The following is a 21,695-nucleotide window of genomic DNA, read 5'->3' as shown; positions in this document are numbered from 1 at the left end:
TCCATTTTCTCTGAAAGACCCCAAGTGTTCTTTAAAAAGGAGAGGATGGAACAGTTGCGTTGACCTACAACTGCTTCTCTGAGACTACAGTTCAAATCTTAGTTCGAATTAAAAACCAAGATGGATTTAAGGGCCTCTTTCCACAAACCCTATCTGCTAATGCATTTTTTAAGGATCACACAAATTCCCATGTTTATCATGTACTCATAAAAACCAGAATAGGTCAACATATATTGGCTGAGTTACACAAAGGAGTCTACAAAACATAGGCCTGTGCTTTTCCTGGCTCTGGTCAGCAACATTCGCCCTTCACTTTTATATGCACTAAATTTTACTCTAGTTTTAATAATAATCACAATAAATATAATAATAAAATCATGTTTATATAAGACGTTCATCTTGTTTAAAATGCACCGAGAATCGTGGTGCTTTATAGGATACAATTTATGCTCTCCTTGGTGATTTAAAGGTGATAACTTCATGTGATTCACTACCACCTAGTTCTGAACTTTCATCATATAATGACTCATTATGATTTTTACATTTCTTAGGGAACCAGCTTGGTTAAAAACCTTGCAGTTGTTTTTACTGGGGTCATCTGAACTATGGTTTCCAGAATGTTCATGAAAAAGACATGCTTATATATTCTGAACCGCTGTAATCTATCATGGCTGGTGCTTGGTCTGCAGATTATGAGTTTATAGTGTCAGCCTAGTGAATTAAAGCTTTGCCGTATATCAGCTTGCCACACAATTATTTCCAGTTCATATCATATAAATCATCACTTTTCACATGACAATCAGTAATTACCATCTCGTGTTCTAAGCATCTATGTTTTGTCTTAATGGTTCTGTCTGATTCTGCACCTAGGATGGTGTGACATGACTGGTACTAATAGCTTAGAAAATAAATTTCACTGTCACTAGAGCCTATTTAAGGAGTATTCTTTGTTCTCACTCTGTTTTGTATATGTTGAAATAATAGGAAATGAATTTAAATAGAAACACTTCTCATGTCTTATCTCTGCAAAAAAAAAAAAAAAACCATAATTTACAATAAATTAGCACAGCAGTTGTTAGTGTAGCTCAGCTTTATTTTGCAATTCTCACACCTAAGCTCACAAGATGACACTTTTTCTGATAAGGTAATCTTTATAAGGTAGTTCTGTAGGTGATTAAATCTGACAGATGCTAGTGAGATGGTGACGTTCAGAGATATAACAGCAAACGCTTTAAAAAAATTCTTGTAAAAATAATAAAATGTCTTATGATCTACCAATAGAAAAATCAATCTGACAAAAGAATAAATTAGTTATAATGTTGCATTTCTGTGTCTAAAACCAAAATAAAATTATTTACCAATAAGTAGATAAATATACCAATTATAGTCAAATACACTGCAAGGAAACTGGCATTTTTTAGATAAAAAATTTGTGTAGTAACATTACTTTCCCAGTCATTTCTTAGTATTTACACAGCATTGCTGAGTAGAATGAGAATAATAAGCTTCTAACACAAACAGAAGCTAAAGAAACAGAGTGTGTCATTTCATAACATTTTGATAGTCTATCTGTTCTTCAAAACATACCTTGAACACCAGATCTTTCAAAGGTACAACCTTCATCTTTTCCTGGGGCAGTGATGATAATCAGAGGGTTGGTGTTTCCAATGATACTAGCAATCTGAAATATGTTAAGGCTTAATTGTAGATTGTATAATTAGATTAAGCCAATTAATGCTATGGCTTGGTTTTGCAATGCTCCTTTATTATTTGAATGTTTTTAGCCCTGGTTTCTTATTTCTAGCAGAGTTTCCCAACAGTAGTAGCTCATTGTCCTTGCTTGTTTTTGATTACTTAAACGATGTTAGCTTTGCTAGAGTCGATTGATACTTCAATCTGTTGAAGTGCTATGTTGCAGAACGTGCTGTTTTCTGATTTTCTTATATAAATATTAGTTGCCTAGTGTACAGAGTTAATTTATAAATACTGGAAAGTTCCCTGGATCAAGTAAATTAACATACTGGGCCAGATTCATGGGCTTCATTAGCAAACCTTCATACCAAGGCTGCCTTCATACAAGTGTGAAAACCAGAAGGACCCTTCTAAAGTTTTCTTGGCGGGAATAATTCTCTCATCAGATAACAGGCTATACCCATCCTAATATTCCAGTCTTATCACCACAATCAGTTCATTCTACATAACTTCATCTAGCATGGACACTTTTTGGAAGACCATTAACACAGGAGGAATATGGAAAAGCCAAGGAGCAGGATTGGACACCCAGCTGAGGAGCAGCCTGATGTACAGGTTGTATTGGGGAGGTTGAAGTGGGGAGAGATACAGGAGAAAAACAAAACCCTAAAATTTGGCACTATTAATCAAGAGACTCTATAAAGGGGACAATCGCAATATATAGTGACTTACTGACCATATAAAACTACAACTATTTCCTACATTTAATTCTTCAGTAAGTATTTATTTATTTTCCCACTATTTCTTAGCTACCTGCCAGGTGGTGAAGTTGGGAACAAAACAGACCAAGTCCCTACCCTCAGAGAGCTTTGTTTAGCATTGTTGTAGACATAAATATGTGACATGGAAATTTAAAAAACGAAAAGCCCCACATGTTTAAGCTTTTTCTACATGCCAGGCACTGTGTGAGTACCTTCCACATATTGATTTAGTCCTCTGAAGAAAACACGCAATGGGTAACCACTGTTAATGGCCATTTTCTAGACAAGGAAACTGTGACTCTTGCTGCAGAACTGTGAATGAACATGAATCCTCAGAGAGCTGCAGTTATGCCTTCGACTGGTGACAGTGGCAGTGTTCTGACCTAGCAGATGATACAGCTTTTTTGGTGTTCGAGTTTTAAAACAGTATTTGTGCAGTAAGATGGCATTCTCTGCTTCCCACTCAAAGAAAATAAATTATTCAAACCGTGAAAATAGGTGCCTAAAATCCATAGGGCCGAAGCAGCACTCTAGGCCCTGTGGGACAATTGTTGAGAAAACGCCAGGGCACCCCTGGGTCTCTGTTAGAAGAGTTACTTGGTACAGCTGTATAATTCCTTTTATGAAATGGATGGGTCTGATCAGGAATCAGAGCCGCGAGATGGACAATGAGACTCATCCACAACAGAACTAATATCTTATTCACCCAGGTTTGACTTTAAAATTATATCAGCCATGAAAATTATTTCACTGCCTTCTGTCGTGAACAATCGGACTATATTTAATTTTAATCATTCGTATGTAAAAATAATAAAAGCCACCAAAATAGTCTATAGTCAATTTTCTGATAAAGTAAATTTGTTTTTTCCCCATTTGTGATTTAAATGGCCTCCAGAAAGTTTTTTTGGAAGTAAGTGTTAATTAAAAATATGAAAATGGATTTAAAGCACATTACAGCGCACAGTGGAAGAATAATCACAGGGGCTCGGGTCACATGACCATCCTCATTTCTCTATGTATTTTTTAACTGTCTAGGTTATTGGTTGTTTTTCTGCATGCCTGTTCCTAGAGAAAACTGTGATTCCAGTGAAAACAGTAATTACACTTATAACAAATAGGACAAATTGCCATTTGAGCAGGAACATGCAGTTTTAGTGGCCAAAAGCAAACTGATGTCCCTATGCTTTCCTGTTTACACAAATGAATTAAGTGTGTTCTCAGTTTTCTTTATACATGCAATGCTTTTTATATCTTGCCATCTTTAAAACCTATTCAACCCTTCATTCCTGACTTTCACTGACTTATTTTGGAACAATGCACTGTAGTTCGTGCCAACACCATGTAAAGCCAGTGAACAAATTCTCTTTCTGAATTTACCAGAGAATGCCCGCTTTCACAGCTCCAGTATACACATGTCATTTTACTTTTCTGAACCTGTATTTCCTCATTTATAAACTAGAGATAAACATTTTTTGGAATCCATAATGAACTACTAGGGTTCCCCTTCCCCGTAAGGTTAGGTGCATGGGTTTCAGAGTCAGATAGATCCGGGTTCAAGTTCTGAAAGAATTCTCCATTTTTTAGTTGTGGGGCATTGGCTGAGTTATTTAACTTCTTTGAGCTTTTGGCTCTTTATCAAAAAATGAAGTCAATAAAACCTTTCCTCCAAATGCAGTATGACTTTTTATACTATTTATAATGTGCTTTCTAACCAGCCCAATGCCAAACACAGAGTAAGTTCTCAATAAATGAGAGCTGCTTTTTTTTTTTTTTTTCATCATCACACTTTATTTTCCCGAATGGTGGCCAGCACTACCCTTAGGGCCTCCCCATTGCACAACTCCAGTGGGTACCTTTGACATTGTATTGTAAGTGGGGGACCAGAGGAAGCTCATGGAAAGCGATGTGAATCATGGCCCCAAAGTCAGGCAACTTGTCAGCCCTCCTAGAAATTCACTTCCTGATGTTACTTTCATCAGGAGCTAAGTGAGGGGTGTGTTATCTCTGAAGAACTCTTTATGATTTTAAACTACACTGTGTCTATAAAACAGTTGAATTATAAGTCAGTTAAAAATAACTATCAGACCAGGCGCAGTGCCTCATGCCTATAATCTCAGCACTTTGGGAAGCCAAGGCAGGTGGATCACCTGAGGTCAGGAGTTCGAGACCAGCCTGGCCAGCATGTTGAAACACTGTCTCTACTAAAAATACAAAAATTATCTTAGCGTGATGGCAGGCGCCTGTAATCCCAGCTACTTGGGAGGCTGAGGGAGGAGAATTGCTTGAACCTGGGAAGTGGAGGTTGCAGTGAGCCGAAATCGTGCCACTGGACTCCAGCCTGGGCGACAGAGCAAGACTCTGTCTCAGAAAAAAATGATAACAAGAACTATCAATGAAGTCAAATCAGTGAGAATCTGTTTGGTTGTTTGGAATTCTGCTAATCAAACAAATACTCTAGGGCTCCATTGATACGAAATACAGACAGTTGCACCTGATGCAACAATACAATGACTAGGTTTGCTTCTCCAAGTGTTACCATTTTTCAAGACAAATATTTAAAGTGATTTATAGCTGGTCTAACAAACTAGGCAGCCCTGAAGATTTTTAAATGAATGGACACACTGATGAAATACTCAACATCCAATGACTGCCCCCTGCGTACAAAGACCTGAGCTAGGGGTCCTTAAGTTGAATATGATGCGCCCCATGTCCTTGAGTTGTTTCCACACAATGGCAAGAGATCACTCTACCTGGCTGTCACTCAAGGCCAATGTGACAAATACTATGAAGTGGAATAAGCAAGAAACTCTGAGAGCACAAGGGTGATGAGGAGAAACTTCGCAGAAGTGATTGAGCTGGGTGAGAAGTCCAGATGGATGAGATGGGCTGGCAGGATGTGGGGAAAAGCACCCCCAGCAGAGGGAGCAGCACAGGCAAGACGGGGCTGAGACCGCAGCTTCCTCCACGCCTTGCTTTGTTTTGCTCTGCTTTGCTTTGCCTTTTTTTTTTTTTCTTATTCTTTTTTTTCTTTTTCTTTTTCTTTTTTTTTTTCCATATAACAATTATGGAGCATCCACTCTGCTGCAGGCACTGGGCAAGCAGGAAAAGAGTGAGTAGTCTAGTACAGCTGGAGCTCAAGATCTGTGAAGGCAAGAACATGGAGCGGAAGGCTTCAAAAAATAGAAGGGCGCAGGTGGGACCTGCATCAGTAGGTGCCCCCAATGAGTTTTATGGCTGACTTAATGTTAGGGACAAGTGAGAGGGCTGAAGACAGCTGCAAGGCTTTGAGTCCAGTAACTGAGAAGCTGGTGATGCCACCAAAAGATAAAGGAATTGGAGGAGGAGCGGGTTTGGGGAAGGTAATTAAGGAAAAATAAATGGACAAGCTTCAGCCTGTCAGTGATTCCAGTAAGCACTAAATGTGTAATCCAAATATTCTTCTACATCATGACAGAAAAATACTGAATCTGGGGATCTACACAGGCAAGCAACTTTGAGTTTTGTCTAAATAGAAAAAGAGCCACTTGAAATTTAGTAACATAAGATGTAACATCTGTAGCTGGACTAGAGATGACCTAGTCCAACTCCCTAATTTTACAAACAAAGAAACCACATCTCAGACTGAGCAGCAGAGCCAATCCAGAATTCTGACTACACATTTAAGGGGAAAAAAAATCCACATTTTTAGAACATTCAAATCTGGAATAAAGATACCACCTAGATTTTTCAGAGCTGCTGCTATTTGAGTTTGTTTATTTTTAACTAAACTAGTGTGATTCACAGATTGTAGGTGAGAGGTCTCTTTTGAGAACATGTATTGCTATGTACACCTTTGTCCACAAAATCAGTTTTGTAGTTAATTTCTGAGATTTCAGATTTCATGAAAAGCCAGAGAAACTTAGAGTACCCAGACCCATTCTTTATAAGGGAAGACATGCTTCTTTAGATCACTGAAATAATGGCATTTGCCATGTATGGAATAAAAAGCTGCCTTGCCTAGGAGGAAGGACTTGAGTGCTCACTGCAAGTGTCCTGATTCTAGAATGCCAAGCACATACAACTAATTGGCAGTAGTTTCCTCCAAAGCAAGAAAATCCTGCCTGCTGACCAGAGAAAAGTGCCTAATACGGTTAAAGAATCGCTAAATGAGACTTTTTTAAAAAAAAAGGGAGGGGGGGGGAAGGGTAGGGGCTAGGGAGAGCTAAGCAGAAAGGGAAATATTTAGAACTGTAACATGTTTCCTGGTAATAATTTATGAGCCTACTGGAGAAAAGGGAAATACACAAACTATGAATAAAATATCTAAACGTAAACATCATGCTTTCTGCAAATTTTCTTTAGTTAAAAATTAAGGCTGAGGTTGACTAAAGTAAATGACTACATTTTCATGGTCTCTTATTTCCTTGATGCTAAGGGTTACCAACTGATTTACAACTTCCTGTGTTGTTTTTTAAATCTATATTTGTCAGCATATTTTTAATGTCAGATTACTTAAAATAGACATCTTGGCTCTAAGAGGTCAGAAATAATAATATTAGGTTGACTTCTCTGAAGATTTCATAGCACTTTACAAACATTCTAATTTAGCACCAAAAACTTTTTATTTCTAAATGAATATGGTTTTAAGAAGTTTCGCCCCCACCTTTCAATTGCAGACTTCAGGACTGAAGTGCAGTTCAATCAGTATGCTTTGAAGTTAAGTAAATTATATGATAGCTTTATCCAAATAGTTTCAGCCTCCTCCTATTCAGGTAGTTTCAACTGTCAACATAACAGGAAGTGAATGAAAAAAAGAAAGACTCGAACCAAGGACCTAGCATTCTTCCATTGTAGTTTCTTTCTGTTCTAACCATTATAATTTATTATCTCATATGATTTCTGCAAATTATAGGTGCTTATTCAAAAAGAGTATAATATGAGAGCCTTGAAATAGCTTCATCTTCATATAAGCTATCATACTGTGTAATGAAAATGCAATCTCCATAAAATAAAATTTTAAAATATTAAAAACCTCAATTTTAAATAGAACACTCTAGAAGAAACCAAACAAAAATCTATGCTTAGAATTGTTTGAAATATTTTATACTGAGTTCAAGGGTATGCCTTTTAGAGTATAACCTAGTAAGCTAAACAAATATACTCTGAGTGGCTTCTAAAAAATATTTTGAAAAGCATTAGATTTTTTAAACTATTTATAATGGAACCATACTTTTCCATCTCTCACCCTGAGGAAGTTGCAAGGTAAGGTCAATCTAAGAATCAAAAGTACAATGCTGAATTTAGTAGTTGAAGAGCTCCAGTATTTCATTTTCACAAGAGAGACGTGTTGAAAGTTTGCCCTGTAAGCCCTGACTCTTTACTTTTGACAAAATTTGTTAAAGGCAATCTTTTAAAAATGAATGCAATCAGGGCAACCACAGGCCATATTTGAAGCTGAAAAACAAAAGATAAAGAGAGTGATAAATTGGGTGGGGGAAGGGGAGAGGCAGATTTTCTAATTGGAAAGTTAGGTGTAAACACTCTCCTTTTCTAAATAGGTGTCTTGCCCTACTCCTGATCATGCTACATATCTACCTCATTATGTCATTCTATCTAGGTCTCAAAAGAGAAATTGTTTGGGACCAAAGAACTCTTCAAATAACATGGTATTGAATATATGTTTGATATTTTAAAGACTGTCACTATATGGAAACACAGTGATGGCATGTCCTCATTAACAAATTCTTCCCAGTTAATTGGGCTGCTTGGGCAATGTTAACAATTACGTATAAAAATAGCATGGATCAGCGTCCTCAATATGGCTACTCTAGTTTGTCTTTCGATGATGGCATTAGAAAGATGATCCTTTCAATAATAACAGTAATTATAAGTAATAATAATAATACACCTTGAGGTTTAATAATGCTTTCCCTTTGAAGAACTCCCAGCATTTTCATCTACATTATCTAGTTTGTGCTTGAAACAATTCAATGAAGTAGCCAGGTAGCAATTATCATTATCCTCCTTTTACAGATAAATAAACTGAGGCCTAGGGTTGTTCTTAGCATCCCACAGTTAGGAATAGAGCCAAGTCTAAAGCCTATAATTCCGTGGTCTATCTTCCAGATTATTGCATCTTTAGAAAATATCTGGATATCTGAAGCACTGCTCTATCCCTTAGGAAATGTTTGCACCACGGCCAGATCAAAACATCTTTTCCTTTTAAATTGCATTTACACTACAAGAAGATGCTCTTCTTCTGATTCATGAGAGAGGATTTTATTGTCTGAGGTCATTAAAATAGGAATACTCAGATTTCTTTCCAAATTGTAGTATTGGCCTTAAGCAGGAGTACACTTAAAAATTCAAAAGATATCTAAAATACTCTAGAATCAGTTACTTTAATTATCTAATTTTTAAAAAATTATTATTTGAAGCCCAAGCGAAACAAGATCAAATCAAGAGATAAATAAAAATGGACACAAGGTGTTAACTGGAGTGTCCTAGCCAGATTGCAAATTGGTTTATCGTGGCCTGCCAACTTAAATTTCTCCCTGCAGCTTCAGCTGGAATGGGTAATCTTCATTTCCTGTCCTAACTTGTTGTACTGTGTTACCGTTCACTGTTTAGGTGATTAGCATGTGTGGATCTGATGGTCTTAAAGCTCTATTAAGTTATAAATGTTCAAACTACCAGTATGCCGTGGATAAAAATAGAACTTGCTATTAGATGTCTATTCATACTCTGCAGAAGCCTGGCAACATTTTGAACCTTTTCAAAATGTAAATACTGCATATTAAGCATAGGAAAGAAAATTAATGTGCTGCATTTGCAAATTTATTTCCAAGTCAAAAATGCAAAGGAAGAGGAGGACTTTTGTTAGTAGAATTGATATTCTACATTTACAGAGTATATTAAGAAGTTTGTAATGGCCCTATCACAAAAGAAAAATACTTTAAAAATGGATTAATTAGTTTCTCTGATAATGTTGGCTTTTGAATTTCCTCTTTTCATTTAAAATTTATGGCCTCAGTATGACATTACTAGAGTTTATTGCATTTTGCAGGTGGCATTCATATGTTGTTACTTTATGTGCCATATATTGTGGGCAATGGATTGCAAGTTTTTGTTAAAAATTTCCAGAACCACACAAGTACTTCTTAATTAGACTTGCAAATGAGTAATGCCTTTCTTCAAGGGGGGAAAATCGTTAAAACATTACAGGAATTTCTGTGCTTTTTTTCCCTTAGTTAGTAGTCAGGAAAGTTTGCAGTAAAGTTTACTTTTTGAAACTTTGACATTTTATAGTAAGTTCTGATTTACATATGAAGTCATCATCTGACAATTCCAAACAAATGTCTTTACAAAGCAAACCAGTACTTTGTCTATGTGCCTGTGTCTCAAAAAAGCTTGAGCAGATTTATCTTGCTTTCTGCTATTCAAAATAGTGGAAAGTTGTAATCTCAACTGCATATTTAATATCTTAAAAATTTAATAATAGATTTTAATAATTTAATAATTACCCCCTTAGTCATAGATTTCAGTGGCACAACCACTACACACAAATCACTATACTTTCTCCAAACAAGCATTACTAAAGTAAAACACTATATCAGAGCTCATACTATTGATAATGTTAACACGGAAAGTAGAAAAAAGAAAGCATGAAGTGATCAAATTTTCAGATAAAATCTTTATACCACTTCTCAGACATAGTAAGATCTAGAAGCAGAGTCTAATTCCTATAAGCATGTTTTTAGATTCAAACTGACCCTGTACTTAGTTCCAAGGGAGTTCAAAATTCTTAGTATTTATTCCCATGGCGGATGTCCATTTCATCTTGAATATGCAAATTTTTTAAAAATTTCTTATGATTTTACTTGGCTTGTAAATAACAACCTTGATTTTTTAAGATACATAATGTTTGTCAATGAAATTTTATACTTACAAGTATTAAATTATGCCAAAAAGCCATTTACTTGATATTCTTCAAATACCATAGCACAATTCAACTTTAAATACCATAGCACAAGTCAAGTAAAGATGTAAACCATCTTAAATAACACTAATGCAATGTGCACATAATGAACAATATAACTAATTTAATTTTCATGTAACAGATAACATCTGGGGGAAATGTATATTGGCAAGTTATGCAAAACTAATTTTCTAGCAACCACATCTGTAGATGTTATTTATTGTATGTTCACTTAACAGTCCATTATTCTGTTTAGAAATCTATTCTCTTCTTTATTAGAGCTTTTAATGTACTCACCTTAGTTCAAATGGTCTGCTCATTATCAGAAAAAATATAAATGGCATTCACATGGAACAACATGATTGTTTTTATTATATCCATTTGTGTTCAAGCATTCAAAAATGGCAAGAGAAATACATTTATTGCTTTACATTCAAAGTAATATTTAGGGGGTATTTGAAAGTCAAACAAAACCAATCATTTGGCCAAATGGATATATGTGTATAATCAGAAACTCCTGATTTTTAATCTCAGCATTAGGCCTCAGGCAACTCACTTAAAGGCCTTCCCTTTGTTTCCTGATCTGAAGATTATGGGTGCTATTCTCATACAGAAAAAGGGAGGTTGCTAAATCAGGATACCAAATAGGAGTGTTTTTTTAATAAACATTCTTGATCCTTTTCTGTTTTTATTTTTCCAGATTTAAGAGGTAACATATTAGACTTTTGAGGGAAAAAAAAATGAGACAATTACAATTCTGCAGGAATGTATAAAAATAGTTATAAAACTAGCTTTATTTAATTTGCTTCAACTATTCATAGACTTGAAATTATAACGTTCTTTCAGAAAATCTAACTTAATAAAGCTGACCATGTCTCTCTGTTTTTAAATAGATTTTATTACAGAACCAGCGATGTTGTAAAACATGAGGTTTTGTTAAAAAAAAATACAAAGGCCTAATTGTATTTTTTAAAGAAACTATTGCATCAGACGGTTTCATTTAAACATATTTTCTGGCTCTGGGCTCTCACCACAATTATTGATTCTAATTTTCCTTAAACTTGCTTTTTAAAAAGGCTACCATTTTTAATGTGAAAAAAATCACTGTGATGCTTCTGGGCATTATGTTTATTTCAAGCCATATATTTGACAATGTACTTTATTATTATTAATGAAAAGACTTTATATTTACCCTCTTCTGAAATTGGGACATTTCTTTCCCTTGCAGTATCTCACTAACACAGCTAAGCATAATTCTTCATAAAAAAGAAAAACAGAGCTAGGGTTTGGTTCACTAATAGTATGCAAAACACCCTGAAGAAATTCTCACCCCCTAGTTTCTGTGCACCAATTAAATCAAATTAATAGTTATGTGGGCTACACTCATAAAAATGAGGGCAAAGAAAAGCTCAACTCTCAGTCAGAACTTCAGGTTCTTGGGAGTTTCACTCCACAAAAGAAATGATGATGTGGAAGCTGGGAAGTTCCAAGTTTCCAAGTGTGTGCCCAGTACACACACACACACACACACACACACACACACACACACGGTGCCAAAGACCAGGAAACTGGGTAGTTGGTGAGTCATTCAGATGAGCCTTATAAAGAAGTCCAGAGCACAGGGATGTGAGAGAAAGAAATGAGAGAATTGGACACAAATACCTGCTTACATTTAAGTGTATAATCTGATGGGGAAATGGGTACAAGTAGAAAAGGGCCGATGGTAGAATCTGCTACTACCAGGCTGGAGAGGCAACCTATTGAGAACTTCCACAGGGGGTGAGGGCAAGTGAGCAGGAAGGCCTAGCCTGTGTATGGCCAAGCTCAGCAACAAGACAAATATGGTGACAGTAGACCAGAGAAAATTCTACCGCCTTAAAAAGAACACTTTTACCTTGCAGATTATCTCAGTGCTTGCAGTAAATTCAGTAAACTCCATTCAATTCCTTTCTCTCTTCTTTTTGCCGTCTCACTCATCCCCACCACCCCCACTCCTGTTCCTCAGTGTATATTAAAGTCTATACCACTAAGTAAATACCTCATCATCTTCCCTTGTCTCTGATTTCCATGTGCAGCTTATTTATTTTACCTATAATGTTTCAGAGGCCACTAAAATATGTTTAGCTGTCTCCTTTTCCTAGCGTGGTAAAATAAAGAGCAATAGAAGGTAAAGGAAGGATGAAAAACAAGAGTGCTGAGAAAAGGTACAAATCATTTTGTGGGAAGATGAAATTCTTGTATGCCCCATTTACGAAAAATGCAATGGCTCGTGGAAGTGCATAAGAGAAAAGAACCGTTCTGATATGTTTTCCAAATATTCTATTTTGATTAACATTTAGTTGACTTAAGATAAACAATCTGGAATGATGTCACCTAACAGAATAAAAATTAAGTGCTTGATAATAGCAGTAATTTCCAAATATGGCAACTTAATGACGTATTACAGTTTACTGAAAACCACAAAGGACAAGAAGTCAGCACACCAGAGTTTAACTCCCAGCCCTGTCAAGAAGTAATTATTTGACCTTAGGCCAATCATTTAACCTCTTGGTTTCCAAATCTTTTTGCCTATAAAGTTAGGACACGTTGGAGCTTCTATATATTTACACTAAGCAGCAACTTTGTATAAAATCAAGTTAAAATTAATAATATTAATTCAATGCAAAACACATAAGCATTTGTAAGATCAAAAGTAAAACTTAGCTTCCAGTACATTCCAAAACCTATCTAAATCAAAAACATTAATATTTAAATGGTGACATGTAACATACAAATTCGTTTGAAATATCGTGGAGACATTAAAAATGAATTCATGATTATTTCATTGGTTTTTCTTTTTCAGGCTTCACAGGATGATAATTATTTGGTGAATTTATGCATTTTCAAATTTTTGTCTTCAAACTTACGTTTGAAGCTCTAATCTCAGGGCCTGACTTTGTCAGCATACTGTGGGTGACTTCATCTCTGGGCCACAGTAACAGGCTCCTATAAAGTAAAACTATTTATCAGTTTACAATGAGGCATGTAGTAGGCGTGAAAACGAGAACCCTCAAGTAGGCATGTCTCTACAGATCAACTGGGATGGGAATTCAAATTATAACCAAAATATTGCTTATAAACATGGAATTAGAACAACACCTAATTAAATGAATCAAATGTTTAATGTTATTAATACCCTCATCTCCCCTTTCCCTCCCCAGAGACAGAGTGAGATGGGCACTGCCAAAGTTGGCTTCCTTGACTCTCCTTTCCCTTCATTTCCAGTGTTAACCAACCATCAGCCTCCTTCTGAGCGGCACGCTGCTGCTAAAGAATTCTTAAATGCTCATTGTGAAGTCTTGCCTTGCCCTCTGTATTTTTGGCAAATCTCCTCCCTGATCTACCAGCTTCATGTATTAACCTTTGCAGCCCTTATCGTCTGCATCACCAAATTCTTGATGGCCACTTCAGCAGCTACATTCTGCCAAGTCATAGCAGTCCCCATCAGGATGTCATTAAGTGTATTAAATACCTAATCCTCTGCCAGAACTAGAGAAGATACACATAGCATCTAAAACTTGGTTCTCCACCTACAGAGGGCTTGTAGTCAGGAGAAAGGGGATACTGAAGCACAAAACAGTTAAGATCGAGGAGATACTACATGAAATCGTAAACCACAGAGTATAGAAAGGGAATGAGACAGTGGGAAAACAAAGTGTTAATTTTGAGAAATGGAGCTCAAAAAGCACTAGAGAACCAAGAAGGCAATGGCATCAAAAATTCAAAGGAGGTGGAACTTGAAAGATAACAGACTTGGAACTATGGTACATACGTAACGGAACTGACCGAAACTGTGGTTGCTCACCAAAGGCTGTGTCATAATTCAACTTTTTTCTTCCCATCAGCAAGTGATAGAGGTTGTCAAGTCTGCATGTGGCCCTTTCCCAAATCCTCTGGAAGAAGGAATGTCATCTGATATTTATTCAACATTCATAGAGCCCCCCACAACATTGGATACAGAAATGAAGGTATATTTCTTTTTGTCTTTTCATTCACCCTACCTCATCATTATATTCTCTTGGGGTGGGAGGAAACGAACTAAATATTTTCTTCATTTTCTTTGCCTCTGATTTTTCCCAACCAAATACAAATATTTCTCGAAGTGTCGATTCAAAGATGAGTCCACTGATGGTACTTCAGCAATTTTAATCCTTTCTACCCCACCCTTCCTAATCTCCACCTTCACTTTCCCCTAGGCACCACGTTGATACCATGACTTGATCTGTCATAATCCTTATGAATAGGAATATAAATGCAGAGTAACATCAAATCAAAATCTCCCTCCAGATTGACATTGTTTCTGCTAGAAAAGTATCCAATAGAAATTTGAGGTTCAAGTGAGAACACATGGACACAGGGAGGGGAACAACGCACATCTGGGCCAGTTGGAGGGTGGGCAAGGAAGGGAAGGGAGAACATCAGGACAAATAGCTAATGCATGCGAGCCTTAAAACCTAGATGACAGCTTGATAGGTGCAGCAAACCACCATGGTACACGTATACTTACGTAACAAACCTACACATTTTGCACTTGTATCCTGGAACTTAAAGTAAAATAAAATAAATTTAAAACAAGAAGTTTTACATTCCATATAAATCACCGAATGCTCTAGAAATCACCTGAGTGTTGCTTACCTTCAATATTCTAGGGGTTGGATCAAGAACAAAGTCCTGAGGAGTCTCAGCCAGAAACTGACACCTCAAACATGGATCCTTTAGTTGGGTTCACCATTGAAGATGTAAAAGCAGTGCTGGATCAAGTCACAGATGACATTTTAATCAGCATTCAGGTACTCAGTATTGATAGTATGCTCACTTACTTTATTACTGGTTAATTAGCCAACCTTAACTTTAATGTCTATAAACACTCCCCACACTGCCAGCACGAGTGATGCTTATGATGAAGTTCAATTTAACAGCTTCATGTAATTCTCAGTTGTGTCATCAGAGATTCAGTAAGATCACAAAATAGATTTTCCAACAGCATCTAGTGTGGTGCATGTTATCAGTTAACAAAATCAACGACAAAATCCAACAAATAACATGGTAAAGGCTTTATATCTTGTCAAACTGTAAATGTTGCTCATGCAAAAGGAATTGGAGTGCATTTCTAAATGGTACACACTGAAGATCAAACCTTAATCCTTAGCTAAGTCTTCTCCCCAAATTTCTAATGACTTTCAGATCTTTGAACTGCCTCTCAGACAGTTTGTTCCTTTTCACCTATCATTAACGGCTAAGCAGTTTACACCAATAACTACACGAACATAGTGATGGCAGCAGCCATATGAATAGCAGCTGCCAATGATTTATTAACTGGCTTAGGTTTATGCTTAGTTCTTTCTCATTCTGTTCAAAAAACAAACAGCCATTTCTATCCCAACTCAAAGACTTACAGGAATTCACATAATTTTTCAGGCCAAATGATTAAATAAGTAAAATGCATATTCTGAGCACACTTGCAATTTCTTTAGAAATGACTGTAAATCAGGAGGGCAACCTAGTGCATATTTAAAATATTAATGCACCTCAGGAGAAGATTTAGTTGTCATCTGAACATGAGACCATATATTAAAAGCCCACTGTATTAACAACTAATTTAAAAAGAGCACAAGATTAGCTTGGCATAAACATACCTTGTTACTTGTTTAATCATCTAATGTTATTGCACTATTTACACGAACATTTAATGATTTGGTGCCAACAGGCTCAGCCAAAGTCCTCAGCTTAATAAGGGGTGTTTAGTGTTTACCAGAAATAGTGGAAGAACACGTTTTACACAAAGCTTTATTGTTAACAACCCCATGAATGTAATAACTGGTTATTGTGTAGAAGGGCAGGGTGCAGTTGAATTAAGCTGAGTTCAGAACATATCTCCTTTTTAGATTTGATAACATTTCGTCTAAATATAGTTTATGTATAATCATGGCTCTGGGCTACTTTGCGATCCTGCAGCTCTGAAATTATTGCCGAGGAACTACTAGACAGTAACTGAATTGTTTGCAGGCCCAAAAATTCGAAAATGTCTTTACCAAAGCTGTCTTCCATGCAGTGAACAGTATGTTTTTAACTATTCATTGAAATTATTTTAAGTATTACAGTCTACAGCATTTATACCCCTACTCTGTATGATAGCTGTGTATCTGTATGTTATCTTCCCATTGGCCTGAAGCCATCCTGGAGGTTCAATAGCTTGCTCACCTAAATGTAATTAAGCACGGAGAGGACATGGACCAGAGAACAGGGATGCAAATCCGCTAGGTGCCACAATCATTTCCATAGTAAGTGGATTTGTAGATATCAGCCTGGGCCAAATTACTGCCAATTTTTCAACGAAATAGCATGATGATGTGGATTTATACAATGGTTCGAGATGGCAAACCCCTTTATGTATTTTTTCTCAGTAATCCTAGTAAACTCCATGTGAGTGAGGCAGGCACTTCCCCTGATAAATTGAAAAATGGGACACAGAAAGACTTGTTATTTGTCCAGAGTTCCCAGGGTCGACAACTAATGAAAGACCCTGAATGGGAGCTGTGACCTGGGTTCTAGTTCTAATTCCAGTGCTATCCACAAAAACCACATAACTTCTAATATCACAACCAGACTACTTTGGATGTTAATACTCCCGTGGTGTGGCACTTTTTCCGTGTTTACCCTTGTGTCTTGGTCAGATTCCAAGTTGGGTAATTACTCTCTGCTTACCTAAATTCCTCCTCCTATTATAGATGTATAGGTTATTTTCCACTTCTAAAACCTGCCTTCCAGTGTTCCTTGCTCTAAGAACTGCCATATCCCTTTTCAAAGGTAGCTGTGTGTCAGTGGTCAGTGTATATATGCCATTTGAACACATTTACCTGCTGTAGGAACATTTAATGAATTACTGCTTGTGAGATGTTTTAAATTTTCCCACAGTTTTTTTTTCTCCTGCTTTGTGTAAAGGTCATACTGTTATTACAATTTCTGCAAAAAAAAAAAACTGGCAGTAAATAATTCATGTTTTAAGTACAGTTTTTTGCAAAACTCCTTTTCTATGTGGTTTCAGGCATATTTTACCTTCTCTAATACAGAAATTCCTGAAAATGTAGTATAAATCCATAAGTTTTTTATGTTAATTCACTTATTTTCCCATTGACTCATTTTATGGTTTTAGAGATTTATTAAGAATGAAGTTATCTTGGCCCTGAGATGTTAATTAAAATTACACTGAATAGAGCAAACACTTTAAGCCTGTATAGTTTAGGTATTTTAATTTTAAAGATACATTCAAAATGAAATTATTTTGGCCCTGAGTTGTGTAATAAGAATTATACCCAATGGAGCAAACTTAAATATATTTAAAGAACTACATTTCAGAGAAACATGAATGCTAACACTAAATTCTTACATTACATGTTGGCTGTTGGCCCTGTCTAAGCAATAGGGTAAAATAATGTAAAAAGTTTGAGGGAAGTTTGCCATCTTGGGACGCTAGATGTTTTTAGGTCAACTTGAATTTTCCAGGTTAGAAAAGCCGAGCGTGAGATCATCTCAAAGAAGTGGTCAATGAGAGACTACTGAACCTATTATTTTTTCCTTAAAAAAAAAAAAAAGTAGAACCAGACCCAACCACAGTATTTGCAGGATTGTTTGTCTGTTCAGCAAGGTTCTGAAGAATGATAAAGAAAAGTGGCTAATGGCAGCCTGTTCTTGACTAGAAGCAGAGCCTTTAGATCCAAACTCCACTGGTTGTGACTGAACTAAAGTACTAAGCACTAAAGTCTGGAGATCTGAAACATTATTCACCTCTGTCAGTATGCCACTCTTTTAGGTGCACCTTCATGAACCTTTTCCCAAGGCCTACACTTGTTTTGATAATTTCTGTCTCAGTAAAATACCAGAAAGGCCTCCCAGTGCATGTAAAATCCCTATGCGGTAGTGAAACAGAAACTGGTAGTTGATAAGCACATTAATCCTTAGCTGAAAAGAAATGAGATTACTGGTGGGCATAGAGGGACATTAATTGAAAGTGGGAAGAATCAGTTGTTTGAGTGGAGCAATTCTTCCCAATCCTTTGAAACTGTGGTAAAATTATTCCAATCCATTTTAATCCCTATGTGGTCCAATATGTTGTATGCCACAAATTTATTTTAATGAGGCAGGAGTAACAGATTTTTAAGTATTTCATGACATCATAACAATGAAAGATAACATTGGTGAAGTATATCACAAAATTGGAAGTTGGAATTACGAATCCAAAAACTAGAGTGTGATGTTAACATAATCCTATTCCCCTACTTAGTTTTTAAGGTAAGAGCTAAAATCCAGGTGATGAAATGAGTTACCTAAGGCGACATAGCTGAACCAGTACCTAGATCTTCCCAGTCCGAGACCAGTGCTCCTTTCAACCCTACCTAAAATCATGTGTAGATGATGATTTCTTTAGAGTCAGTACACCCTAAAGAAAGAGTTCCTCTGTGACCTGGAGGACGGTTCCATCCCTCCTTGCCTCCTCTACCCAACCACCAAGAAAGGAAAAGATAAGAAACCAGAGGCCAGAGATTGATTCCAAGGTTTACTAAAGCTTGAATCAGAAAAGACTGATACTTATGAGAATTCTGAACCCAGAATTGTTGGCACATATATGATCTTTCCAGAAATATCGTATCTTACTGTGAGATGAGATCAAATGTCATCAGATAAGGCAGCATGGACATTTCAAAACTATCTGTTACAGTTACACTCTTGTAAATAAATATGAAAAATTATGTCTGGGCTTAAAACAGTGTTTGATTTTTTAAAATGTCTTCTATTTAAATTAAAATAATAAAAGGTTTGCAAAGTACAGTTACCCTGAAGCCCTCAAATAATGTTACAGCTATTAGAAATGTAACCTTTGAGTTTATTAACACAGATGTGTATAAGCTACTCCTTATACAGTGGTAGACATTTTTTAAATCACCTAAACAAGAACAAAAACACCAATTTTGCCACGTCAACCACCACTGGTTTATCTGTACCTAATTTTATTATCGCTTGTGAAAAAGGGAAGACATTTCCAGGGCTACTAATGTTTAGATAATGTGAAAGTGTTTATGGAATTGTGCAGGTAGCAATATGAGTCCACAGAAGATCACTGCCAGAGGCAAAATGCTGTCACCACCTCGGCAATCACAAAGCCTGAGAGTAATTTCTTACTTTTTTTTACCAAAAATATACCACAAAGTGGCATCATTCCAAGAGTTCTAATGTATGATGAATACTCTTAATTATGGGAATTGTTCTAATTGTAAGATCATTTGTGTTGTTTTTTCGCAACAGAAGCTTCCTGGGATCTCATTTAGAATGTATTACACAGAAGACACAGACATCCATTGCAGATGGGTGGAGGGACCCACAGCACTGCAATAACTGAGCCCAAAGCAGTTATTCTGATTCGGTGCTTATTGGTAAAGTCTGTCTGAAAATACAGATAAATTATCCTATCTTCCAACACAAGGCTATGTGAAAAATGGCCGTCCAAATACCACTTCCTGTTCATAGCAGACATGCTATACATTGGAAATGTGCAGAGAAATATGATAAAGTGTTATCACATCACTACAGGCTGAAACACAGCTATGTCTGCAAAACAGGAAGGTGTGTGAGGGATAATGTCTGTCTTTAGGCACTATAGTATGTCAAAACCACAAAGACAATGTGCAGCAAAAGATAGCTCCATCATAACCACGTTTTTTATGATTGTCTTCACAGACCGAGATAAACAAAAAACTGCAAATACAGGAAGAGGCCTTTAATGCACGAATAGAAAAATTGAAAAAGGCCTGAGGACTCGGTACAAGGAGAGTGATGCTAAACTTCACAGAAACAAACAAAACCAGTCAGAATAATAGACTCTCTGGAGCGTCGTATCTCCATCACTTAGTTGTGAAAGGAAAACCAAGCCCCACTTTTTATTTTCCTAAGTAATTAGGAAAGTATTGGTCCCAATTTTGCTATCTCCCATCCCATAACAGCCTCTGAATTTATTGCACCAAGTGTAATAAGAATATTTTGTATACAAGAGTTTGGAGAATTATATATAAAAATACAATTACTTTTATGATAGTCCTTTGATGTTTTGACTAATAAATGCTATTCATCTTCAAGGAGACTGAAGCCAACTTTTTAAGTAACCAGAAATAAAGAAAAATGATAATGACTTTATCCATTTTGACCCAAATGAACTGCCACATTACTGGAACACTGTGAAAAGATACCAGTACCACACTACTGAGGAGAAAATTTGTTAAAACAATAGCAAATCAAGTGCATTTATGAGGTTTTTCTTTCTTTTTTTTTTTTTTAACTGAAATCATTTGGTTTTCTTATTTAAACGTTTCAGTGTGAAACCAATTTTCTGAAATTATATAATGCAGTTTGAAGCACTTTAATTTATTCTGTACTGTATTTGTTATTTCTAATCTTGTTACTCTCCCAGGAGAATACATGACCTATATAAAAAGAAGCAATGTATATAAATGGTTATTAAAGACCAACCTATATATAGATTGTAAAAATCTAAAATACAAATCAAACTCATAGAGTTCCCAAAATTAACCATTATATTGCAGTGGAATGATTTTTTAAAAATCTCAAGTCTTTAAATACCTTTATTAAAATATAATTTCAAAAGAAAAAATATCCATTTGCCAGCTGATTACCCCCAGTTGGACAAATTAATTAATTACTACCAAACTCTTTTCCAAAGTTCTTATACTTCAGAGTACACTGGAATGGAGAGCAGTTTCTTCAAAAATTTTCCAGGTTATACAGTACTTGGATCGGGGTGACACTTGATTGAATATCAGCTTTAGCCCTACTTTCTCCATCAGTTCAAAGAAACTGCCCAAAATGTATTCACTGGGGGCACAGGCAGATCTGACAGCATTTGGTAATTTTCTAACTACACTGATCAGCGAAGTAAGAGTACCTTTTAAGGTAAAACAATGTTTACTGTTCCTGCAGTTCCAAGACTAAAAGGTCTGGAGATGTGTTTCTTCTCCGAGCTGTCCTTTCCGAATGAAAATGTTGATGGCTGCAGATCAGTAGGAGGGATCATGAAGTCTGGATTCTATCAAGCAGTGTTTTCTCCAGAACAAACTGAAACTCAGGAGACTGCAAATGTGGAATAAAGGAGCTTCCAGAAATCACCAAAAACAGCTTCACGTGCAATCGTTGGCACAGAATAGACCTGCATTTCCAATAAAGAGTGCTTATTTGAGCAA

The 21,695-nt window shown here is 36.2% G+C and overlaps 1 protein-coding gene across 2 annotated transcripts in view; it reads left to right on the top strand.

Annotated features, from left to right (window-relative positions):
- Positions 1–21,020, top strand: part of LOC105513259 (chromosome unknown open reading frame, human C10orf107) — a 108,282-nt gene extending 87,262 nt beyond the window's left edge. For both annotated transcript variants that reach the window (XM_011944106.1, XM_011944107.1), the window contains 3 exons: positions 14,295–14,417; positions 15,099–15,239; positions 20,182–21,020. In XM_011944106.1, the coding sequence (XP_011799496.1) occupies positions 14,295–14,417; positions 15,099–15,239; positions 20,182–20,256 (339 nt within the window). In that variant the 3' untranslated portion in view covers positions 20,257–21,020. The remainder of the gene's footprint in view (positions 1–14,294; positions 14,418–15,098; positions 15,240–20,181) is intronic.
- The last annotated feature ends 675 nt before the right edge of the window (positions 21,021–21,695 follow it).

Source organism: Colobus angolensis, unplaced genomic scaffold (genome assembly GCF_000951035.1).
Source record: "Colobus angolensis palliatus isolate OR3802 unplaced genomic scaffold, Cang.pa_1.0 Scaffold226, whole genome shotgun sequence".
Classification (NCBI taxonomy): domain Eukaryota; kingdom Metazoa; phylum Chordata; class Mammalia; order Primates; family Cercopithecidae; genus Colobus; species Colobus angolensis.
The sequence above is the reverse complement of the archived record's forward strand: the minus strand, read 5'-3'. Positions and strand labels throughout refer to the sequence as shown.